This window comes from Dendrobates tinctorius, unplaced genomic scaffold (assembly GCF_039654945.1).
Source record: "Dendrobates tinctorius isolate UK_male_01 unplaced genomic scaffold, ASM3965494v1 ptg000136l, whole genome shotgun sequence".
Taxonomy (NCBI): Eukaryota; Metazoa; Chordata; class Amphibia; order Anura; family Dendrobatidae; genus Dendrobates; species Dendrobates tinctorius.
Genome location: NW_027361804.1, coordinates 7,577,479 through 7,605,145, shown reverse-complemented (window position 1 = coordinate 7,605,145; position 27,667 = coordinate 7,577,479). Strand labels below are relative to the sequence as shown.

General features: G+C 41.9%; 1 protein-coding gene across 2 annotated transcripts in view; it reads left to right on the top strand.

The window, feature by feature from the left end:
• The first annotated feature begins 17,129 nt into the window (after nt 1–17,129).
• LOC141048557 (hepatitis A virus cellular receptor 1 homolog) overlaps nt 17,130–27,667 on the top strand; it is a 53,430-nt gene continuing 42,892 nt past the window's right edge. For both annotated transcript variants that reach the window (XM_073544265.1, XM_073544264.1), the window contains exons 1-2: nt 17,130–17,185; nt 17,299–17,625. In XM_073544265.1, coding sequence (XP_073400366.1) covers nt 17,134–17,185; nt 17,299–17,625 — 379 coding nt within the window. In that variant the 5' untranslated portion in view covers nt 17,130–17,133. The remainder of the gene's footprint in view (nt 17,186–17,298; nt 17,626–27,667) is intronic.

Sequence of the window (27,667 nt, the reverse complement as noted above, 5' to 3'; positions counted from 1 at the left end):
CCAAATCCCCCCACACATTAACCCCCATCCCCACTCATTAACCCCTCCACACATTAACCCCCATCTCCACTCATTAATCCCCCCACTCAGTAACCCCCATCCAACCCCCATCTCCACTCATTAACCCCCCAATTATTAACCCCCATCTCCACTCATTAACCCCCCAATCATTAACCCCCATCACCACATCAATCCCATCTCCACACATTAACCCCCATCTCCACACATTAACCCCCATCTCCACACATTAACCCCCATCTCCACACATTAACCCCCATCACCACATCAATCCCATCTCCACACATTAACCCCCATCTCCACTCATTAACCCCCATCCCCACATTAACCCCCATCTCCACTCATTAACCCCCATCCCCACATTAACCCCCATCTCCACCCATTAACCCCCATCACCACATTAACCCCCATCTCCACTCATTAACCCCCATCCCCACATTAACCCCCATCTCCACTCATTAACCCCCATCCCCACATTAACCCCCATCTCCACCCATTAACCCCCATCACCACATTAACCCCCATCTCCACTCATTAACCCCCATCCCCACATTAACCCCCATCTCCACATTAACCCCCATCTCCACCCATTAACCCCCATCTCCACTCATTAACCCCCATCCCCACATTAACCCCCATCTCCACTCATTAACCCCCATCCCCACATTAACCCCCATCTCCACTCATTAACCCCCATCCCCACATTAACCCCCATCCCCACATTAACCCCCATCTCCACCCATTAACCCCCATCTCCACATTAACCCCCATCTCCACCCATTAACCCCCATCCCCACATTAACCCCCATCTCCACTCATTAACCCCCATCCCCACATTAACCCCCATCTCCACTCATTAACCCCCATCCCCACATTAACCCCCATCTCCACTCATTAACCCCCATCCCCACATTAACCACCATCTCCATCCATTAACCCCCATCTCCACTCAGTAACCCCCTGGCCCCATCCCCACATTAACCCCCATCTCCACTCGTGAATACCCCCCCCAATCTCCTATCTTCGGTGGTTCTTCAGCTCCACAGAGGAGCACACTTACCACCAGCGTTCGCTCTGGGCGCCGGGGAGTGACGTCAGCAGCGTGATCACATGACCTGATCACTCTGCTGACGTCGCTCTGACGGCGGTCAGAGCTTCAATTGTACTGGCGTCTATAGACGCCAGTACAATTGCTGCCTGGGAGTCGGCGCGGCCTCCTCTGCGTCGGCTGTGAGCTTGACAGCCGACACAGAGAACAGCCAACACACAGGACAGTGGGCGGCAGAACGCAGCCGCCGGGGAGGAGACACTGCCGACCGCTGCAAGGCGGCCGGGCGGCCCGACTGCGCCCCCCTGCTGCCTGCGCCCGGGGCAACTGCCCCGGCTGCCCCCCCCTGGATACGCCACTGCTGGGTGATCCCCAAGGGATAATTGAAAACACCCAAAAGCATCAAATAGGAATATAGAATGGAGCTAGTATAACATCCAAACAGCAATCTATATATATTGGATATAGCAGATAGCATTGAGAGCAGGAGGATGTATGTCTCTTAGCTTTAGCACTGTGGCACTTCTGAACAAGTTATTCCTATTTGATGCTTTTGGGTGTTTTCAATTATCCCTTGGGGATCACCCAGTGTATGGGCATCTCATTTTAATCACTATTTTGGTGACACTTTAGGTCTGGTAATTTTTAAGCTATGCATTAAAAGTTATATTTTATCTCACTTGCTGTTATACATTGTACATAATACTGCCCCTATGTACAAGAATGTAACTACTATAATACTGCTCCTATGTACAAGAAAATAACTACTATAATACTGCCCCTATGTACAAGAATATAACTACTATAATACTGCGCCTATGTACAAGAATATAACTACTATAATACTGCCCCCTATGTACAAGAATATAACTACTATAATACTGCTCCTATGTACAAGAAAATAACTACTATAATACTGCCCCTATGTACAAGAAAATAACTACTATAATACTGCCCCCTATGTACAAGAATATAACTACTATAATACTGCTCCTATGTACAAGAAAATAACTACTATAATACTGCCCCTATGTACAAGAATATAACTACTATAATACTGCGCCTATGTACAAGAATATAACTACTATAATACTGCCCCCTATGTACAAGAATATAACTACTATAATACTGCCCCCTATGTACAAGAATATAACTACTATAATACTGCTCCTATGTACAAGAAAATAACTACTATAATACTGCCCCTATGTACAAGAAAATAACTACTATAATACTGCCCCTATGTATAAGAATATAACTACTATAATACTGCTCCTATGTACAAGAAAATAACTACTATAATACTGCCCCTATGTACAAGAATATAACTACTATAATACTGCACCTATGTACAAGAATATAACTACTATAATACTGTGCCTATGTACAAGAATATAACTACTATAATACTGCCCCCTATGTACAAGAATATAACTACTATAATACTGCTCCTATGTACAAGAAAATAACTACTATAATACTGCCCCTATGTACAAGAAAATAACTACTATAATACTGCCCCTATGTATAAGAATATAACTACTATAATACTGCTCCTATGTACAAGAAAATAACTACTATAATACTGCCCCTATGTACAAGAATATAACTACTATAATACTGCACCTATGTACAAGAATATAACTACTATAATACTGCCCCCTATGTACAAGAATATAACTACTATAATACTGCCCCTATGTACAAGAATATAACTACTATAATACTGCTCCTATGTACAAGAAAATAACTACTATAATACTGCCCCTATGTACAAGAATATAACTACTATAATACTGCACCTATGTACAAGAATATAACTACTATAATACTGCTCCTATGTACAAGAAAATAACTACTATAATACTGCCCCTATGTACAAGAATATAACTACTATAATACTGCACCTATGTACAAGAATATAACTACTATAATACTGCCCCCTATGTACAAGAATATAACTACTATAATACTGCTCCTATGTGCAAGAAAATAACTACTATAATACTTCCCCTATGTACAAGAATATAACTACTATAATACTGCCCCTATGTACAAGAATATAACTACTATAATACTGCTCCTATGTACAAGAATATAACTACTATAATACTGCCCCTATGTACAAGAATATAACTACTATAATACTGCTCCTATGTACAAGAATATAACTACTATAATACTGCTCCTATGTACAAGAATATAACTACTATAATACTGCTCCTATGTACAAGAAAATAACTACTATAACACTGCTCCCTATGTACAAGAATATAACTACTATAACACTGCTCCCTATGTACAAGAATATAACTACTATAATACTGCTCCCTATGTACAAGAATATAACTACTATAATTCTGCCCCTATGTACAAGAATATAGCTACTATAATACTGCTCCTATGTACAAGAATATAACTACTATAATACTGCCCCTAACTACAAGAATATAACTACTATAATACTGCCCCTATGCACAAGAATATAACTACTATAATACTGCCTCCTATGTACAAGAATATGACTACTATAATACTGCCTCCTATGTACAAGAATATAACTACTATAACACTGCTCCCTATGTACAAGAATATAACTACTAAAATACTGCTCCTATGTACAAGAAAATAACTACTATAATACTTCCCCTATGTACAAGAATATAACTACTATAATACTGCTCCTATGTACAAGAATATAACTACTATAATACTGCTCCTATGTACAAGAATATAACTACTATAATACTGCCCCTATGTACAAGAATATAACTACTATAATACTGCCCCTATATACAAGAATATAACTACTATAATACTGCTCCCTATGTACAAGAATATAACTACTATAATACTGCCCCTATATACAAGAATATAACTACTATAATACTGCCCCTATGTACAAGAATATAACTACTATAATACTGCCCCTATATACAAGAATATAACTACTATAATACTGCTCCCTATGTACAAGAATATAACTACTATAATACTGCCCCTATATACAAGAATATAACTACTATAATACTTCTCCTATGTACAAGAATATAACTACTATAATACTGCCCTCTATGTACAAGAATATAACTACTATAATACTGCCCTCTATGTACAAGAATATAACTACTATAATACTGCCCCCTATGTACAAGAATATAACTACTATAATACTGCCCCCTATGTACAAGAATATAACTATAATACTGAGAAAAGATAAGTCCAGCGCTGTAAGTTCATAAAATCCATTTTTCTTTTATTCCATCACTTCCAGTAGTATAAAAGCAATTACGTCATAGTCGAAAACATTAAAATCAAACGCGTTTCAACGAAAAACCGTGCGTCTGATTATATTTTTGTATTTTTTCTAAGTTCTGAAAACTTGCCGAACAACAGGATCCGTGCGCTCCAGGAGAAGGTGAGCAGACACTAAACTTTTTTGTATATTTACTATAATACTGCCCCTATGTACAAGAATATAACTACTATAATACTGCTCCTATGTACAAGAATATAACTACTATAATACTGCCCCCTATGTACAAGAATATAACTACTATAATACTGCTCCTATGTACAAGAATATAACTACTATAATACTGCTCCTATGTACAAGAAAATAACTACTATAACACTGCTCCCTATGTACAAGAATATAACTACTATAATACTGCCCCCTATGTACAAGAATATAACTACTATAATACTGCCCCCTATGTACAAGAATATAACTACTATAATACTGCTCCTATGTACAAGAATATAACTACTATAATACTGCTCCTATGTACAAGAAAATAACTACTATAACACTGCTCCCTATGTACAAGAATATAACTACTATAATACTGCCCCCTATGTACAAGAATATAACTACTATAATACTGCCCCCTATGTACAAGAATATAACTACTATAATACTGCTCCTATGTACAAGAATATAACTACTATAATACTGCCCCTATGTACAAGAATATAACTACTATAATACTGCCCCCTATGTACAAGAATATAACTACTATAATACTGCCCCCTATGTACAAGAATATAACTACTATAATACTGCTCCTATGTACAAGAATATAACTACTATAATACTGCTCCTATGTACAAGAAAATAACTACTATAACACTGCTCCCTATGTACAAGAATATAACTACTATAATACTGCTCCCTATGTACAAGAATATAACTACTATAATACTGCTCCCTATGTACAAGAATATAACTACTATAATTCTGCCCCTATGTACAAGAATATAGCTACTATAATACTGCTCCTATGTACAAGAATATAACTACTATAATACTGCCCCTATGCACAAGAATATAACTACTATAATACTGCCCCTATGCACAAGAATATAACTACTATAATACTGCTCCTATGTACAAGAATATAACTACTATAATACTGCCCCTAACTACAAGAATATAACTACTATAATACTGCCCCTATGCACAAGAATAAAACTACTATAATACTGCCCCTATGCACAAGAATATAACTACTATAATACTGCCTCCTATGTACAAGAATATGACTACTATAATACTGCCTCCTATGTACAAGAATATAACTACTATAACACTGCTCCCTATGTACAAGAATATAACTACTAAAATACTGCTCCTATGTACAAGAAAATAACTACTATAATACTTCCCCTATGTACAAGAATATAACTACTATAATACTGCTCCTATGTACAAGAATATAACTACTATAATACTGCTCCTATGTACAAGAATATAACTACTATAATACTGCTCCTATGTACAAGAATATAACTACTATAATACTGCTCCTATGTACAAGAAAATAACTACTATAACACTGCTCCCTATGTACAAGAATATAACTACTATAATACTGCTCCCTATGTACAAGAATATAACTACTATAATACTGCTCCTATGTACAAGAAAATAACTACTATAATACTGCCCCTATGTACAAGAATATAACTACTATAATACTGCTCCTATGCACAAGAATATAACTACTATAATACTGCCCCCTATGTACAAGAATATAACTACTATAATACTGCCCCTATGTACAAGAATATAACTACTATAATACTGCCCCTATATACAAGAATATAACTACTATAATACTGCCCCTATGTACAAGAATATAACTACTATAATACTGCCTCCTATGTACAAGAATATAACTACTATAATACTGCTCCTATGTACAAGAAAATAACTACTATAACACTGCTCCCTATGTACAAGAATATAACTACTATAATACTGCTCCTATGTACAAGAAAATAACTACTATAATACTGCCCCTATGTACAAGAATATAACTACTATAATACTGCTCCTATGTACAAGAAAATAACTACTATAATACTGCCCCTATGTACAAGAATATAACTACTATAATTCTGCCCCCTATGTACAAGAATATAACTACTATAATACTGCCCCCTATGTACAAAAATATAACTACTATAATACTGCTCCTATGTACAAGAAAATAACTACTATAATACTGCCCCTATGTACAAGAATATAACTACTATAATACTGCTCCTATGTACAAGAATATAACTACTATAATACTGCCCCCTATATACAAGAATATAACTACTATAATACTGCCCCCTATGTACAAGAATATAACTACTATAATACTGCTCCTATGTACAAGAATATAACTACTATAATACTGCCCCTATATACAAGAATATAACTACTATAATACTGCCCCTATGTACAAGAATATAACTACTATAATACTGCCCCTATATACAAGAATATAACTACTATAATACTGCTCCCTATGTACAAGAATATAACTACTATAATACTGCCCCTATATACAAGAATATAACTACTATAATACTTCTCCTATGTACAAGAATATAACTACTATAATACTGCTCCTATGTACAAGAATATAACTACTATAATACTGCCCCCTATGTACAAGAATATAACTACTATAATACTTCTCCTATGTACAAGAATATAACTACTATAATACTTCTCCTATGTACAAGAATATAACTACTATAATACTGCTCCTATGTACAAGAATATAACTACTATAATACTGCTCCCTATATACAAGAATATAACTACTATAATACTGCCCTCTATGTACAAGAATATAACTACTATAATACTGCCCCTATGTACAAGAATATAACTAGAATCATAGAATCATAGAATCGTAGAGTTGGAAGGGACCTCCTGGGCCATCTGGTCCAACCCCCTGCTCAAAGCAGGATTCGCTAAATCATCCCAGTCAGATGTCTGTCCAGCCTCTGTTTGAAGACTTCCATTGAAGGAGAACTCACCACTTCTCGTGGCAGCCTGTTCCACTCATTGATCACTCTAACTGTCAAAAAGTTTTTTCTAATATCTAATCTGTGTCTCTTCCCATTCAGTTTCATCCCATTGCTTCTAGTCTTTCCTTGTGCAAATGAGAATAAAGTTGATCCTTCTACAATGTGACAGCCCTTTAGATATTTGTAGACAGCTATTAAGTCTCCTCTCAGTCTTCTCTTTTGCAAACTAAACATTCCCAAATCCTGCAACCTTTCCTCATAAGACAGGGTTTGCAGACCGGTCACCATTCTGGTCGCTCTTTTCTGAACTTGCTCCAGTTTGTTGATGTCTTTTTTAAAATGTGGTGCCCAAAACTGGACACAATATTCCAGATGAGGTCTGACCAAAGAGGAGTAGAGGGAAATAATGACTTCACGTGATCTAGACTGTATGCTTCTGTTAATACATCCTAGAATTGCATTTGCATTTTTTGCTGCTGCATCACACTGTTGACTCATATTCAGTCTGTGATCTATTAGTATACCCAAGTCTTTTTCACATGTGCTGTCACTTAGCCCTATTCCTCCCATTCTATATATGCTTTTTTCATTTTTATTGCCCAGATGTAGTACTTTGCATTTCTCCCTGTTAAAAACCATTCTGTTAGTTGCTGCCCACTTCTCCAGTTTATTTAAATCTTTTTGAATCCTCTCTCTCTCTTCTCTAGTATTAGCTATCCCTCCTAGCTTTGTGTCATCAGCAAATTTAATCAGTTTACCCTCAATTCCTTCATCTAAATCGTTGATAAAGATGTTGAACAATACAGGGCCCAGGACAGAGCCCTGTGGTACCCCACTTGAGACATTCTTCCAACTGGATGTGCAGCCATTTACGACCACTCTTTGGGTCCGATCACTAAGCCAGTTATGAATCCACCTAACAGTTGCCTTGTCCATTCCATACTTAGTCACTTTTTCAATAAGGATTGTATGAGAGACTTTGTCAAATGCTTTGCTGAAGTCAAGATATACTATATCTACAGCATTTCCTTGATCCACCCAATCAGTGATACCGTCATAGAAGGAAATTAAGTTAGTCTGACATGACTTATTAGTTAGAAACCCATGCTGACTCTGTTTAATCACTTCATTCTTATCCAGGTATTGACATACATGTTGTTTAATAATTTGTTCAAAGATCTTTCCTGGTATAGAAGTCAGACTCACCGGCCTATAGTTGCCTGGGTCCACCTTCTTCCCCTTTTTGAAGATAGGAACAACATTTGCTCTTCTCCAGTCTTCTGGCACTTCTCCTGTTCTCCAAGAATTTTCAAAGATTATGGAGAGGGGTTCAAAAATTTCTTCTGCTATCTCCTTCAGTACTCTGGGGTGTAATTCATCTGGACCTGGAGACTTGAATTCATTTAGGTTAGCTAAGTGTTTCCTCACTATCTTTCTGTTTATAGATATCCTGGATTCTTCTATTCCCTTAATAGGACAGTGAATAACAGTTGATGTTGCATTTCCTTTCTGAGAGAAAACAGATGCAAAATAGGAATTTAAAAGTTCAGCCTTCTCAACATCCTGTCTTACCATTTCATCATTTTCATCCTGTAAAAATCCTATAGCATCTTTGACTTTTCTTTTACTTTTGACATATCCCCAAAATCCTTTATTATTGCTTTTGACATCTCTTGCAAGCCTCAGTTCATTTTCAGCTTTAGCTAATCTGATTTGTGCCCTGCAGGTTCTGCAGACAGCATTATATTCTTCTTTAGATATGCCTCCCTCTTTCCATTTTATAAACATTTTTTTCTTCCTTTTTAGCATGTGCTTAAGTTCTGTGTTCATCCATCCTGGTTTCCTTAAATGCTTCCTATTCTTCCCTCTTTTCGGAATTGTTAACAACTGTGCTTTGAGAATTTCATTTTTCAAGATTTCCCATCCTTCCTGGACATTTTTGTCTTTAAGGATATCCAGCCATTGGATCCCTCCAATTCTCTTTCTGAATCCCTTAAAATCTGCCTTTCTGAAATCTAACCTTGACGTCTGAGTCTTCACAGGTCTTCCACCTCTAGTTATCCAAAATTCTAAAATAGCATGGTCGCTACCTCCTAGGGTCCCAGCCACTTTTACCTCCTCAACCATTTCCTCCCTGTTTATAAGGATTAGATCCAAGGTAGCAGTTCCCCTTGTTTTCTCCCCTACCTTTTGGAAGATAAAGTTGTCAGCAAGAGAGGATAAGAATTTCCTTGACCTGTTAGTTTTGCCTGAGAGAGATTCCCAACAAATGTCTGGATAGTTGAAATCTCCCATGACAACTATGTCATATTTTTTGGAGAACTTGGCCATCTGATGCATAAAGAGTTCATCTATATCTTCGGCTTGCACAGGCGGCCTGTAGTAAATGCCTACAATGGTGTCCTTTCCATTGTTCTGTCCTTGTATTCTTACCCAAACAGTTTCCACAGAACTCCCAGTCTCTGAAGCTTCAATCTCTGTGCAGATATACGCGTTTCGAACATACAATGCGACACCCCCTCCTCGTTTATCAAGTCTGTTTCTTGCAAATAAGTTGTATCCTTCTAGTCTTGTATTCCAATCATGTGTATTGTCCCACCAAGTTTCAGTGATTCCAATGACATCATATTTCTTTTCCTGTGTTAGTAGTTCCAATTCTCCTTGTTTGTTGCCCATGCTTTGTGCATTAGTATAGAAACACTTTAGTTTGTGATTGGTTTCTCTTTCTCCAATATTTTTATTAATTAGATTCTTTCGTCTTTGTTCTTCCTTTCCACTTCTAATAGCAGAGTTCTCAATAGCATTTGTCAGGTGTATGGCTTTTTCTGGTCTTTTGCTTCCCTTCCCATGTTGTTCTAGTTTAAAGCTCTCCTTACAAGTGTAGCAAGGCGACTTCCAAATACATGCTTTCCAGTCTTCGTAAGGTGCACCCCATCTCTAGCAAGTAGTCCATCGTATAAGTAGTTCACTCCGTGATCCAGAAATCCAAATTGTTGCTGACGGCACCATCGACGTAGCCAGTTGTTCACCTGCAGAATCTTATTCCACCTCCTTGTTCCATGGCCATCCACTGGGAGGATGGAAGAGAAGACCACCTGCGCTCCCAGTTCTTTCACTTTCTTGCCTAAGTCTTCAAAGTCTCTGCAGATGGTTTCCAGGTCGTTTCTTGCGGTGTCATTTGTCCCCACATGTAGTAGCAGGAATGGGTAGTCATCTGTAGGTCTGAAGAGTCCTGATATCCTGTCAGACACATCTTTAATTTTTGCACCTGGAAGACAGCACATTTCTCTTGAAGTTATATCCGGTCTGCAGATAGCGGCCTCTGTTCCTCTCAGCAGGGAATCCCCCATGACCACCACTCTCCGTTTCTTCTTGACAACATTTTTCTTTCTCCATCCAGGAGGACTCTGAAGGCGTACAAGGTTGCTGTTTGTTGGCAAAGTCTTATCCTGATGTATTTCTTCATCGTTTTCCTGCGTGAGAGCCTGGTACTGGTTTCTGAGCAGTATGGGTGCTGACTGCCTCCTGATCCTCCTGCTTCTCTGGGTCACATGTCTCCATTCCTCTGTTTCTTCAGGTGCACTTCGAATTTCTTCTCTTTCTGTAACATGAAGAGATAATTGTGCTCTGTCCAAGAACTCTTCACCTTCCTTAATGATCTTCAACGTAGCTAACCGCTCTTCGAGATTTTGCAACTTTTCCTCCAACAGGGACACAAGCTTGCATTTGTGGCACGTGAAGTTTGGCTTTTCCACAGGTAAATCTGTGAACATGTAGCAAGAAATGCAGCTCACCAAATGGCTCCTGGCCTCTTCCATCTTGAGATTTCTTAAAAACGATGAAAGATGAGCCAAAATTCGCTCGCCGATCGGCGCGCGGTTTTTCCGATTTCCTCTTTTCAGCTGCAACCGCCAAAACCCAGTGATCGTTGAGCTCGCGGAGACTCTTCACTTATCCCAGAAGGCACTGGGAATATGCAAATGATCTCCTCAAGACTCTTCCCCTGGTTTACTACTATAATACTGCCCCCTATGTACAAGAATATAACTATAATACTGAGAAAAGATAAGTCCAGCGCTGTAAGTTCATAAAATCCATTTTTCTTTTATTCCATCACTTCCAGTAGTATAAAAGCAATTACGTCATAGTCGAAAACATTAAAATCAAACGCATTTCAACGAAAAACCGTGCGTCTGATTATATTTTTGTATTTTTTCTAAGTTCTGAAAACTTGCCGAACAACAGGATCCGTGCGCTCCAGGAGAAGGTGAGCAGACACTAAACTTTTTTGTATATTTACTATAATACTTCCCCTATGTACAAGAATATACAGACCGTCGAATGTTTCACATGCCTACTTAAGAATCGAAGGAGAGTGCAGCATAAAATATAATCCCTGTGATGGTGTGATATGCAATGTGGATATCATTTTGTGTATATTTCTCACTGATTTTCATAGTGTTTTTCTTGTTGCCTGGTATGTCTATAGCCTGACTGTATCTGTCTCTTGATGCCCCCCTGCAGTTCCTTAATCCCCAAGGCTCCTTTGTCTCCTCAACCTGTCTGACTACCCTTAGACATAAGGAGGGGGCTGGGGAGGACAGGAGCTGTACACAAGGAAGGGGGTGGGGAGGAGAGGAGGTGGACAACTCAGTTCCTGTGTGGAGAGCTTCGTGAAGATTGCACCCCAGAGAGAAGGACCCATTTTATCCTCTGGTGCCAGAGTTTTGGAATCTCGTCTCCCTGGACATTTTATCCTGTTTCTGGACTGCATTCTTGTTCTGGACTATTGTATCCTCAGTGTGGTGGATTGTTTATGGACCTTCTAATTTTGCCTGTAATAAAGGTCTTGGGATTGTTCACACTTCCCTCGCTCTGTTGATTGTGTGGTATCGGAGAAGGACCCCGTCACAATCCCACTTACCTAACAGGCCTTGATGCTAAGAAGTAGGACTAGATCTCCAAGCAGAATCCACTAAAGACTATCACCAGCACAGAAGACCAGCAAGGGGTAGGTTTATATAGTATCACCTGCAGTGTGATAGGACAGGCTAGATAACAAAGGAAAAATGGATCACCCCCTCCTCCTGGACGGCCTGGCGTTTCTGCTCCAGCAGAGCCTGCTTGTCCTGGAGTTTCCTGTGCAGCTCCGCTATTTTTTCCTCCAGCTGCGACAGGTTGGAAAGTGGTGAGCGTCCAGAGCCCGATTCTCCAGAGCCGGGAGATACTGACTCCTCTCCACTGTGCTCCACGGGCCTCCTGCTGCTCGCCATCATGGCCTCCTGGTACTGTGGCTTCCTCTTCTCTTCCGCTCCTTTTCCCGCCGTGGAGCTTCTCTCCGCCCCCGAGGGGCTTTGTCTTTTTGCCGCCATACCAGGCTAAGATCCGGACCCCTCTCTGGGTCGGCCATGAGGCAGTAGCATAGAAGTACAGGCAGGGGAGGTTCATGTCGTTTCGCGCTTTCTTGGGTGCCGCCCACAAAGGCACACCTTACTTCACCTCCATGGCGGCCATCTTTACAGTCAAAGTCACAGTTCAATAAATCAATTCCTTTGCACATTTCAGGTTTAGCATTTCTCAAATCAGTCAAATCTTCGGTACACAGGACCCGGGGGCACCAGGCTTCATAATCCTGTTCCTGACGCCAAAATTGGATCACCCCTAGGGCTGTGGCATTACTCGGTACTGGGCCGGTGTCTTAGAGGGACCTGTCACGGTGGTGGTGACCCGATCCGTGGCCCCGGGTGTCCAATGTAAAATGGGTTGAATGAAATGGAATAGAGTTTATAGGTAGGTAGTTTGTGACGCCACCTGTGGTGCTTGGCAAGGAAGGTGTTAAGCCGGTGTTAAGAAGGTGTTAATCTGTGCTGGATGTAGGTGTTGGAGTCTGGTGAGGTGTCACCATCTTACCTGGGAAGTGGGATACTACAACTCAGGAGGAGATGCAGTACCTCTGTGGCATCTGAACCCTCAGGGGCGCCACATAAACACCTGCTGTCCTTAAAGAATAGACAAAGGCAAAATGTAATCAGCACCCGGACAGCAACAGAACCTGCTGTGGCTCAGCTGATGACAGAGATGCCCATCCCAAGTCATGACAACAGCGACTGCTTCCACCACAACTGACCACAGTGATACCCAACACAGCGACTTCTTCCACCACAACTGACCACAGTGATACCCAACACAGCGACTGCTTCCACCACAACTGACCACAGTGATACCCAACACAGCGACTGCTTCCACCACAACTGACCACAGTGATACCCAACACAGCGACTGCTTCCACCACAACTGACCACAGTGATACCCAACACAGCGACTGCTTCCACCACAACTGACCACAGTGATACCCAACACAGCGACTGCTTCCACCACAACTGACCACAGTGATACCCAACACAGCGACTGCTTCCACCACAACTGACCACAGTGATACCCAACACAGCGACTGCTTCCACCACAACTGACCACAGTGATACCCAACACAGCGACTGCTTCCACCACAACTGACCACAGTGATACCCAACAAAGCGACTGCTTCCACCACGACTGACCACAGTGATACCCAACACAGCGACTGCTTCCACCACGACTGACCACAGTGATACCCAACACAGCGACTGCTTCCACCACGACTGACCACAGTGATACCCAACACAGCGACTGCTTCCACCACAACTGACCACAGTGATACCCAACACAGCGACTGCTTCCACCACAACTGACCACAGTGATACCCAACACAGCGACTGCTTCCACCACAACTGACCACAGTGATACCCAACACAGCGACTGCTTCCACCACAACTGACCACAGTGATACCCAACACAGCGACTGCTTCCACCACAACTGACCACAGTGATACCCAACACAGCGACTGCTTCCACCACAACTGACCACAGTGATACCCAACACAGCGACTGCTTCCACCACAACTGACCACAGTGATACCCAACACAGCGACTGCTTCCACCACAACTGACCACAGTGATACCCAACACAGCGACTGCTTCCACCACAACTGACCACAGTGATACCCAACACAGCGACTGCTTCCACCACAACTGACCACAGTGATACCCAACACAGCGACTGCTTCCACCACAACTGACCACAGTGATACCCAACACAGCGACTGCTTCCACCACAACTGACCACAGTGATACCCAACACAGCGACTGCATCCACCACGACTGACCACAGTGATACCCAACACAGCGACTGCTTCCACCACAACTGACCACAGTGATACCCAACACAGCGAGTGCTTCCACCCTCAAGTGTTCACTATTATACCCAACACAGCAACTATTTCCATAATCAAGGGACCACTATGATACCCAACAAAGAGAGTGCTCCCACCATCAACTTGTCACACTCACGCCTTGGCAGGTTGGCACGAGCCAAGGGGTTGTGGCCCCAATATGCCATAAACCAGACTACCCTGGAAGGGGCGTGAGTAAGACAGCTACCTTGGTCATCACTGGAGCCTCTGATGGTGAGGTCAGGCTTGTGCGACAGGTAGCTGCCAGGTGCCACTCCAGGGTGGTGCCTGGCTGTGCCTGCCTATCCCACACGGGGAGACAGAACACTAGAGCAGGTGCAGGCGACTGGCAGACAGGCAGGAGAGCATGGCTGGTACTGGCAGGAAGGAGTGGAGTATGAAGGAACAGTTTTGAACATGTTCACAATTGGAGGAGAACCGCAAGGCTGCGGAGAAGAGCTGCAGATAGCGGCAAGAGGTTCTGCAACAGCAGAAGCACAACAATGCAGAAGCACAAGAGTAAGGAGCACAGGCAGATCCGCAAGGGAGCGGAGCACAGGCAGAGCCACAAGAGTGCGGAGCATAGGCAGAGCCGCAAGAGTGCGGAGCACAGGCAGATGTTGAGGACAAAAGGAAAGACAGCAGGGAAAGGAGCCACAGACAAGAAAACTGATAGACTGGTAGGACTGAGTTCAGACAAGGTAACGGTACGAGACAAGGTAGAGGACCAAAGACACAGGGACCAGGATATATTGCCTCCTAATTGGCAGAGAGGTTAGGTATGAGACAAGGCAGGGAGCAATAGCACAGGTACCAGGATATTCTGCCTCCTGGAGGGCGGAAAGACAGGTACAAGGCAAAGCTAGGAATCAAACCTCCAGAGAAGGCGAAACACAGAACATGACCTCTCAACTCAGCAGCAAGACACTAACTGAGTTAAGACATTGCACAGGCAGCTTCCACTGGATGGAGCTGCCCTAAATACTAGAGGCCTCTTGGTGATTGGCTGGGAGTACATTTGGCAGGTGCACACTGATTCCATAAGAACCAGAGAGTGCTGGCGCCGCCCCCCTATGCACACAGCCAGGAAGCATGCAGAGAGCAGGTAGCAAGCAAGAGGCACACAGCATGGAGCGAGCAGAAGACAGAAGTCACAGCAAGGCCTGGAGCAGTAAGTTGGTGCGTGGGGGATGAGAGGCCATGCAGTGATGCCAGCAGAGTTGTTACACAACTTACCACTATGATACTCAACACAACGAGTGCTTCCACCATCAAGTGACCACAGTGATACCCAACACAACGAGTGCTTCCACCATCAAGTGACCACAGTGATACCCAACACAGTGAGTGCTTCCACTTTCCAATTACCATAGAGATACCCAACACAGCGATTGCTTCCACCATCCAATGACCATAGAGATACCCAACACAGCGAGTGCTTCCACTATCCAATTACCATAGAGATACCCAACACAGCGAGTTCTTCCACTATCCAATTACCATAGAGATACCCAACACAGCGATTGCTTCCACCATCCAATGACCATAGAGATACCCAACACAGCGAGTGCTTCCACCATCCAATGACCATAGAGATACCCAACACAGCGATTGCTTCCACCATCCAATGACCATAGAGATACCCAACACAGCGAGTGCTTCCACCATCCAATGACCATAGAGATACCCAACACAGCGAGTGCTTCCACCATCCAATGACCATAGAGATACCCAACACAGCGAGTGCTTCCACCATCCAATGACCATAGAGATACCCAACACAGCGAGTGCTTCCACCATCCAATGACCATAGAGATACCCAACACAGCGATTGCTTCCACCATCCAATGACCATAGAGATACCCAACACAGCGAGTGCTTCCACCATCCAATGACCATAGAGATACCCAACACAGCGAGTGCTTCCACCATCCAATGACCATAGAGATACCCAACACAGCGAGTGCTTCCACCATCCAATGACCATAGAGATACCCAACACAGCGAGTGCTTCCACCATCCAATGACCATAGAGATACCCAACACAGCGATTGCTTCCACCATCCAATGACCATAGAGATACCCAACACAGTGAGTGCTTCCAGCTTCATGTGACCACAGTGACACCCAACATAGTGAGTGCTTCCACCATCAAGGACATTGTCAGACAGTTGTTCCATTAATACAGAGCCTTAGTAAGCAGATTTGGGGAAGCCGAGTGACAGCCCCTACTAAATCTGTACGAATTCCTTTTTGACGCCGATTCCTCAGAATTCACAGACGGAGCTGGGTAGAGTCTGGGGGTCTGTGGTTTGGACCCTGTAGACGAACCATCACATAGATGCCCTATATAATGTGAGCATTAGTCACACACATCCTGTGCTCTGATGGTGGCTGTCTGACCGGTAACCACTGCAACCACATTTCCGGCATGTAACATGCATCACACGACAATGGCCCCCAGCACTGATCATATTGTCACAGACTATGGTGCACCAGGACCTCCTCACTGTTGGACTGATCCTCCTGCTTCACCCAGGTAGGACTGCATCACCCAGCCTTGTATTCCTTATGCTTCCCCTAATATAGAGCTCAAAAATGTTTCCAATTCAGCTCATCCAGAACCCATTCAATAGCGGAGTTTTTCCACAGCTTTCTTGGGATCAGACAAGGTACAGTCATATGGCGGTATTGTGAGGCTCCCCTGCACGTATACGGTACACAAGTGGACACACAGCGTCTGCTGGGGAAGAGGGCTCTGTCCAGTGTTTGGGTGTAATGATGGGATCATCAACACCGAAGGTGACAAAGTGACCTGGAGAAAGTCTGACAAATACCAGATATTGGGGAACATAGATCAAGGGGACGTGACCCTCTCTATCATCGGGGCGACAGAAGAGGATGCGGGGACTTACTGCTGCCGAGTGGCGATCCCCGGGCTATTCAATGACATAAAGCGCAACATCTATGTGAATAAAGGTAAAGAAACATGATCAATTCCATATCTTGTACATAGGGAGCAGTATTATAGTAGTTATAATCTTGTACATAGGAGGCAGTATTATAGTAGTTATATTCTTGTACATAGGGGGCAGTATTATAGTAGTTATATTCTTGTACATAGGGGGCAGTATTATAGTAGTTATAATCTTGTACATAGGAGGCAGTATTATAGTAGTTATATTCTTGTACATAGGGGGCAGTATTATAGTAGTTATAATCTTGTACATAGGGGGCAGTATTATAGTAGTTATAATCTTGTACATAGGAGGCAGTATTATAGTAGTTATATTCTTGTACATAGGGGGCAGTATTATAGTAGTTATAATCTTGTACATAGGGGCAGTATTATAGTAGTTATAATCTTGTACATAGGAGGCAGTATTATAGTAGTTATATTCTTGTACATAGGGGGCAGTATTATAGTAGTTATAATCTTGTACATAGGGGGCAGTATTATAGTAGTTATAATCTTGTACATAGGAGCAGTATTATAGTAGTTATATTCTTGTACATGGGGCAGTATTATAGTAGTTATATTCTTGTACATAGGGGGCAGTATTATAGTAGTTATATTCTTGTACATAGGAGCAGTATTATAGTAGTTATAATCTTGTACATAGGGGGCAGTATTATAGTAGTTATAATCTTGTACATAGGGGGCAGTATTATAGTAGTTATAATCTTGTACATAGGAGCAGTATTATAGTAGTTATATTCTTGTACATAGGAGCAGTATTATAGTAGTTATATTCTTGTACATAGGAGCAGTATTATAGTAGTTATATTCTTGTACATAGGGGGCAGTATTATAGTAGTTATAATCTTGTACATAGGGGGCAGTATTATAGTAGTTATAATCTTGTACATAGGAGCAGTATTATAGTAGTTATATTCTTGTACATAGGGGCAATATTATAGTAGATATATTCTTGTACATAGGGGCAGTATTATAGTAGTTATATTCTTGAACATAGGGGCAGTATTATAGTAGTTATATTCTTGTACATAGGGGGCAGTATTATAGTAGTTATATTCTTGTACATAGGGGGCAGTATTATAGTAGTTATATTCTTGTACATAGGGGCAGTATTATAGTAGTTATATTCTTGTACATAGGGGCAGTATTATAGTAGTTATATTCTTGTACATAGGGGGCAGTATTATAGTAGTTATAATCTTGTACATAGGAGCAGTATTATAGTAGTTATATTCTTGTACATAGGGGCAGTATTATAGTAGTTATATTCTTGAACATAGGGGCAGTATTATAGTAGTTATATTCTTGTACATAGGGGGCAGTATTATAGTAGTTATATTCTTGTACATAGGGGGCAGTATTATAGTAGTTATATTCTTGTACATAGGGGCAGTATTATAGTAGTTATATTCTTGTACATAGGGGCAGTATTATAGTAGTTATATTCTTGTACATAGGGGCAGTATTATAGTAGTTATATTCTTGTACATAGGGGCAGTATTATAGTAGTTATATTCTTGTACATAGGGGCAGTATTATAGTAGTTATATTCTTGTACATAGGGGCAGTAATCATAGAATCGTAGAGTTGGAAGGGACCTCCTGGGCCATCTGGTCCAACCCCCTGCTCAAAGCAGGATTCGCTAAATCATCCCAGTTAGATGTCTGTCCAGCCTCTGTTTGAAGACTTCCATTGAAGGAGAACTCACCACTTCTCGTGGCAGCCTGTTCCACTCATTGATCACTCTAACTGTCAAAAAGTTTTTTCTAATATCTAATCTGTGTCTCCTCCCATTCAGCTTCATCCCATTGCTTCTAGTCTTTCCTTGTGCAAATGAGAATAAAGTTGATCCTTCTACAATGTGACAGCCCTTTAGATATTTGTAGACAGCTATTAAGTCTCCTCTCAGTCTTCTCTTTTGCAAACTAAACATTCCCAAATCCTGCAACCTTTCCTCATAAGACAGGGTTTGCAGACCGGTCACCATTCTGGTCGCTCTTTTCTGAACTTGCTCCAGTTTGTTGATGTCTTTTTTAAAATGTGGTGCCCAAAATTGGACACAATATTCCAGATGAGGTCTGACCAAAGAGGAGTAGAGGGAAATAATGACTTCACGTGATCTAGACTGTATGCTTCTGTTAATACATCCTAGAATTGCATTTGCCTTTTTTGTTGCTGCATCACACTGTTGACTCATATTCAGTCTGTGATCTATTAGTATACCCAAGTCTTTTTCACATGTGCTGTCACTTAGCCCTATTCCTCCCATTCTATATATGCTTTTTTCATTTTTATTGCCCAGATGTAGTACTTTGCATTTCTCCCTGTTAAAAACCATTCTGTTAGTTGCTGCCCACTTCTCCAGTTTATTTAAATCTTTTTGAATCCTCTCTCTCTCTTCTCTAGTATTAGCTATCCCTCCTAGCTTTGGGTCATCAGCAAATTTAATCAGTTTACCCTCAATTCCTTCATCTAAATCGTTGATAAAGATGTTGAACAATACAGGTCCCAGGACAGAGCCCTGTGGTACCCCACTTGAGACATTCTTCCAACTGGATGTGCAGCCATTTACGACCACTCTTTGGGTCTGATCACTAAGCCAGTTATGAATCCACCTAACAGTTGCCTTGTCCATTCCATACTTAGTCATTTTTTCAATAAGGATTGTATGAGAGACTTTGTCAAATGCTTTGCTGAAGTCAAGATATACTATATCTACAGCATTTCCTTGATCCACCCAATCAGTGATACCGTCATAGAAGGAAATTAAATTAGTCTGACATGACTTATCAGTTACAAACCCATGCTGACTCTGTTTAATCACTTCATTCTTATCCAGGTACTGACATACATGTTGTTTAATAATTTGTTCAAAGATCTTTCCTGGTATAGAAGTCAGACTCACCGGCCTATAGTTGCCTGGGTCCACCTTCTTCCCCTTTTTGAAGATAGGAACAACATTTGCTCTTCTCCAGTCTTCTGGCACTTCTCCTGTTCTCCAAGAATTTTCAAAGATTATGGAGAGGGGTTCGAAAATTTCTTCTGCTATCTCCTTCAGTACTCTGGGGTGTAATTCATCTGGACCTGGAGACTTGAATACATTTAGGTTAGCTAAGTGTTTCTTCACTATCTATCAGTATTATAGTAGTTATATTCTTGTACATAGGGGGCAGTATTATAGTAGTTATATTCTTGTACATAGGGGCAGTATTATAGTAGTTATATTCTTGTACATAGGGGCAGTATTATAGTAGTTATATTCTTGTACATAGGGGCAGTATTATAGTAGTTATATTCTTGTACATAGGAGCAGTATTATAGTAGTTATATTCTTGTACATAGGGGCAGTATTATAGTAGTTATATTCTTGTACATAGGAGCAGTATTATAGTTGTTATATTCTTGTACATAGGGGCAGTATTATAGTAGTTATATTCTTGTACATAGGGGCAGTATTATAGTAGTTATATTCTTGTACATAGGAGCAGTATTATAGTAGGTATATTCTTGTACATAGGGGCAGTATTATAGTAATTATATTCTTGTACATAGGGGCAGTATTATAGTAGGTATATTCCTGTACATAGGGGCAGTATTATAGTAGTTATATTCTTGTACATAGGGGGCAGTAATATAGTAGTTATATTCTTGTACATAGGGGGCAGTATTATAGTAGTTATATTCTTGTACATAGGGGGCAGTATTATAGTAGTTATATTCTTGTACATAGGGGCAGTATTATAGTAGTTATATTCTTGTACATAGGGGCAGTATTATAGTAGTTATATTCTTGTACATAGGGGGCAGTAATATAGTAGTTATATTCTTGTACATAGGGGCAGTATTATAGTAGTTATATTCTTGTACATAGGGGCAGTATTATAGTAGTTATATTCTTGTACATAGGGGCAGTATTATAGTAGTTATATTCTTGTACATAGGGGCAGTATTATAGTAGTTATATTCTTGTACATAGGAGCAGTATTATAGTAGTTATATTCTTGTACATAGGGGCAGTATTATAGTAGTTATATTCTTGTACATCGGAGCAGTATTATAGTTGTTATATTCTTGTACATAGGGGCAGTATTATAGTAGTTATATTCTTGTACATAGGGGCAGTATTATAGTAGTTATATTCTTGTACATAGGAGCAGTATTATAGTAATTATATTCTTGTACATAGGGGCAGTATTATAGTAGTTATATTCCTGTACATAGGGGCAGTATTATAGTAGTTATATTCTTGTACATAGGGGGCAGTAATATAGTAGTTATATTCTTGTACATAGGGGGCAGTATTATAGTAGTTATATTCTTGTACATTGGGGCAGTATTATAGTAATTATATTTTTGTACATAGGGGCAGTAATATAGTAGTTATATTCTTGTACATAGGGGGCAGTATTATAGTAGTTATATTCTTGTACATAGGGGGCAGTATTATAGTAGTTATATTCTTGTACATTGGGGCAGTATTATAGTAATTATATTCTTGTACATAGGAGGCAGTATTATGGTAGTTATATTCTTGTACATAGGGGCAGTATTATAGTAGTTATATTCTTGTACATAGGGGCAGTATTATAGTAGTTATATTCTTGTACTTAGGGGCAGTATTATAGTAGTTATATTCTTGTACATAGGAGGCAGTATCATAGTAGTTATATTCTTGTACATAGAGGCAGTACTATAGTAGTTATATTCTTGTACATAGGGGCAGTATTATAGTAGTTATATTCTTGTACATAGAGGCAGTATTATAGTAGTTATATTCTTGTACTTAGGGGCAGTATTATAGTAGTTATATTCTTGTACTTAGGGGCAGTATTATAGTAGTTATATTCCTGTACATAGGGGCAGTATTATAGTAGTTATATTCTTGTACATAGGAGGCAGTATTATAGTAGTTATATTCTTGTACATAGGGGCAGTATTATAGTAGTTATATTCTTGTACATAGGAGGCAGTATTATAGTAGTTATATTCTTGTACATAGAGGCAGTATTATAGTAGTTATATTCTTGTACTTAGGGGCAGTATTATAGTAGTTATATTCTTGTACTTAGGGGCAGTATTATAGTAGTTATATTCCTGTACATAGGGGCAGTATTATAGTAGTTATATTCTTGTACTTAGGGGCAGTATTATAGTAGTTATATTCTTGTACATAGGGGCAGTATTATAGTAGTTATATTCTTGTACATAGGAGGCAGTATTATAGTAGTTATATTCTTGTACATAGAGGCAGTATTATAGTAGTTATATTCTTGTACATAGGAGGCAGTATTATAGTAGTTATATTCTTGTACATAGGGGCAGTATTATAGTAGTTATATTCTTGTACATAGGGGCAGTATTATAGTAGTTATATTCTTGTACTTAGGGGCAGTATTATAGTAGTTATATTCCTGTACATAGGGGCAGTATTATAGTAGTTATATTCTTGTACATAGGGGCAGTATTATAGTAGTTATATTCTTGTACATAGGGGGCAGTATTATAGTAGTTATATTCTTGTACATAGAGGCAGTATTATAGTAGTTATATTCTTGTACATAGGGGCAGTATTATAGTAGTTATATTGTATATAGGAGCAGTATTATAGTAGTTATATTCTTGTACATAGGGGCAGTATTATAGTAGTTATATTCTTGTACATAGGAGCAGTATTACAGTAGTTATATTCCTGTACATAGGGGCAATTTTTATTGTAAAAACAAAACAAATACAAATAACATTCTTCCAATAATACAAAACTGAATTCACTAGGATTGTAGATACATTCATTACATATCCAGTTTATACATATCAAATTAACTTAGAGTCCCTACTCCTAGTTTGAGGATAGAAAAAAAAAAAAAAACACTTTGCAAACAGAGCTCATCATGTTCCTACCCAGTGACTCATCCTTCTCTATCTTAACATTTCCTAATTTCTCCTAATGATTTTACCTATCTGAGTTTGGACATTATCTGGTTAACAGCGTCACAGATCTGAGTCGGAGTTGTTCTGTTCACCACCGGTCTCCATCTCAGACTCTTCCCGAGTGCCCTCAGGTAAGGGCTTCCGCTTTGGCGGAGGACAGTCCTCTACGTCCCTATCACACTCTGCGTCAATTCTCTTAAGGTCATCTTCAAAATCGCCGTCAGACTCAGACAGAACATCAAACCTGTTAGATACGACCATTACACCTGCAGAGCTCTGGAATTTCTTCCCGGCTCCTTGGCCAGTGTCATACCCCTCAGGTTTACGGGAGGCCTTGTCCTTTTTCTTCCTTTTCTGATTATTGCTATACTCTTCAGACACAGATGGTAGCACTGAAGTAATGCCTTCCTGTGACCGCTGTCCCTGAGGTACAACCTCCATACTCCCCTGTTCTCTCTCTGAACCCTGCTGCTCTGGTGTTAGCTGAGTAGACCCCTGGTGGACCTCTGGTCTGGTCAGTATTTCCCCTGACAGTAAAGCTGCCTCCTCCAGAATCTCTGCCCCTGCCACCAAGTCCTCGTCAGGAAAGTCCTTACAGATATTGTGCCAGGCGTCTGGACAGTCCCTGTGAGGGTGACCGATCTTCCCACAGAGGTTGCATCTGATGTTCTGGCAGTCTGCAGCTAGATGGCCGACCTCCCCACACAGGCTGCACTTCACCACAGTACAGGTATTTGCCAGGTGACCGGCCTTGCCACATTTAAAGCACTTACGAGGCTTCCCAGGATAGAAACACACACCCCTCTCCCTCCCAATAAAGAAGGAGTTGGGTAAGTGGGCAGTGATGTTATTGCACTGGCGCAGCTTCACCAAAACCCGCCACCCTCCCGTCCAGATCCCATCACTGTCTCTGCTTTTGGTGAGGTCAGAGACCAGGTCACAATGCCTCCGGAGCCACACCACAATGTCCTGCGGGGGAACAGACTCATTCCAGAAGATGACACTTACAGTGACAGTATCTGGCTTAGAGATAGGAATAAAGCTGAACTTACTCCAGCCCTCCGAGTCTCTAAACTTGGGGAAACTAGACCAGAATCTGTCCAGGTCAGACATGAGCTTAAAGCTGACATCATAGCCCTGCCTGTCTGGAAGATTAATCACTGCCAGGATGCTGACTGGCACAAACCCCATCTGGTGGCACAAGAGCTCCCTGATGACAAACCTCCTGTCTGGCAGGTCCTCCTTGGCACCTCTGTGCCGGAAACGCACAACGTTTCTCCGTTTAAACGCCTGGCCTGTATAATTGGAACCAGAGGTAAAGGACGGAGCACCACGACTCCAGGCATTACTGGGGGGACCGTGCGGGGTCACATTGGGTTGACTGACGGGGTGAAGATCTGCAGCAGGAGGGGCAGCCACACCTTGTGTGCTTGAAATTAAAGGGGGGAAATCACAGACATTATCATGCACATTGTTATCATCAACATCAATGTCATTATCAGACTGTGCAGCGTCCACCAAAGATACTGTGCTCCCCCAAGCCCCCAGCCCCCCAGATACAGCGCGGTTATCCCCAGCATCAGAGCCCTGCTGGGCACCATCAGTAATGACCGGCACATGTCCACTGCCCAACTGTTGTGCTTGGCATTCTGAGACTTGTAGTCCCTCTGCTGGAAAGTGCAGTCCATGCTGCTGCTTGGAATCTTCTGCAGGCTGCTGTGCTGGGCATTCTGAGACTTGTGGTACACCTGCTGGAATCTGCATAACATGCTGCTGCTTGGGGTCTGCCGCAGGCTGCTGCGGCTGCAGTATCTGACCCTTTTGGAAGCAAAAACTTGCAGGCTGCAGCACTGGCCGCACCGGCTTCTGGGGCCCACCTGGGACAATGTCTGAGCTGGAACCTGCAGAGTCCTGCTTGTGTGCCATAAACAGTTCCTGGTTCCTATAAGTCTCTGCCAGGGGCCCCATCTTCTCTAGGACACAGTCCATGTCCGTCACCACTTTTGCCAGCTGTATACCAAGCATGTTCAGAGTCTGATCACAAAAGGTGTGATCCCCACCAGGATTAGCAGCCTTTACATTATAGCCCATTTCTATTTGCTTCTGCAGCAAGTCTTTGTGCTGCTGTAACTCACCGAGCCTCTTGACCAGTCCTGGGATCTCCTCTGCGACCTGAAGCTCAGGTGCACATGGCGTCTCCTCCTGGGATCCTGCTTTCAGCAATGTCCCTGGATGCTTGAAACCAGACGTCTCCTTAACTTTCACCACCGCTGGTTTCGTGGCTCCAGGCTCCACAGCACTTTTACTGCTGCCACCTGACTGCGACCTTGTGCGCCCAGAGCTCGCCATGCTGGCCACCACATGCTTCTGCTGCAGGTTCTCCTGGAGCGTCTGTCTCTCCAGTGAGGTTCTCCTCTGTCTGCTGGGAGTCAGCTGCACACCTGAAGATGGTGATGGCACCTCCTGAGCTAGAGGCTGCTTTCCTCCATTCAGCTTCTCACCAGTAGATTTCTTCTGGATTTCTCCTAGTTGTCCTTCACTCTGCTTGCCTTGGCTGGCCGACTGCTTAACTGGAACTTTCTTACCCACAGCCATGGCTTTTCCTTGTTCCGTTACTTTTTGCACTTTCACAGCTTCATCTTTCTTGCTGCTGGTGCTGCTACTTCCATTCTGAGCTTTCTTTCCATCAGAAACAACTTTGGGACTTGCATCCGCCTTAGACACAACTTGAGCGTTACTTCCAAGTGTAGGCCTGGAAGCCTGGGCCTTGCTTGGGGAGTTACCCCGCCCAGGGTGGCCTCCCCCTGGGCTTGCTCCAGACATCAGGAGAGCTACAAACACACAACCTCACAGCTAGGAGGCAGTATTATAGTAGTTATATTCTTGTACATAGGGGGCAGTATTATAGTAGTTATATTCCTGTACATAGGGGCAGTATTATAGTAGTTATATTCTTGTACATAGGGGCAGTATTATAGTAGTTATATTCTTGTACATAGGAGCAGTATTATAGTAGCTATGTGACTCATAAGGTGACTCATCCTTCTCTATCTTAACATTTCCTAATTTCTCCTAATGATTTTCCTATCTGACTTTGGACATTATCTGGTTGACAGCGTCACAGATCTGAGTCGGAGTTTTTCTGTTCACCACCGGTCTCCATCTCGGACTCTACCCGAGTGCCCTCAGGTAAGGGCTTCCGCTTTGGCGGAGGACAATCCTCTACGTCCCTATCACACTCTGCATCAATTCTTTTAAGGTCATCTTCAAAATCGCCGTCAGACTCAGACAGAACATCAAACCTGTTAGATACGACCATTACACCTGCAGAACTCTGGAATTTCTTCCCGGCTCCTTGGCCAGTGTCATACTCCTCAGGTTTACGGGAGGCCTTGTCCTTTTTCTTCCTTTTCTGATTATTGCTGTTCTCTTCAGACACAGATGGTAGCACTGAAGTAATGCCTTCCTGAGACTGCTGCCCCTGAGGTACAACCTCCATACTCCCCTGTTCTCTCTCTGAACCCTGCTGCTCTGGTGTTAGCTGAGTAGACCCCTGGTGGACCTCTGGTCTGGTCAGTATTTCCCCTGACAGTAAAGCTGCCTCCTCCAGAATCTCTGCCCCTGCCACCAAGTCCTTGTCAGGAAAGTCCTTACAGATATTGTGCCAGGCGTCTGGACAGTCCCTGTGAGGGTGACCGATCTTCCCACAGAGGTTGCACCTGATGTTCTGGCAGTCTGCAGCTAGATGGCCGACCTCCCCACACAGGCTGCACTTCACCACAGTACAGGTATTTGCCAGGTGACCTGCCTTGCCACATTTAAAGCACTTACGAGGCTGCCCAGGATAGAAACACACACCCCTCTCCCTCCCAATAAAGAAGGAGTTGGGTAAATGGGCAGTGATGTTATTGCATTGGCGCAGTTTCACCAAAACCCTCCACCCTCCCGTCCAGATACCATCGCTGTCTCTGCTTTTGGTGAGGTCAGAGACCAGGTCACAATGCCTCCGGAGCCACACCACAATGTCCTGCGGGGGAACAGACTCATTCCAGAAGATGACATTTACGGTGACAGTATCTGGCTTAGAGATAGGAATAAAGCTGAACTTTCTCC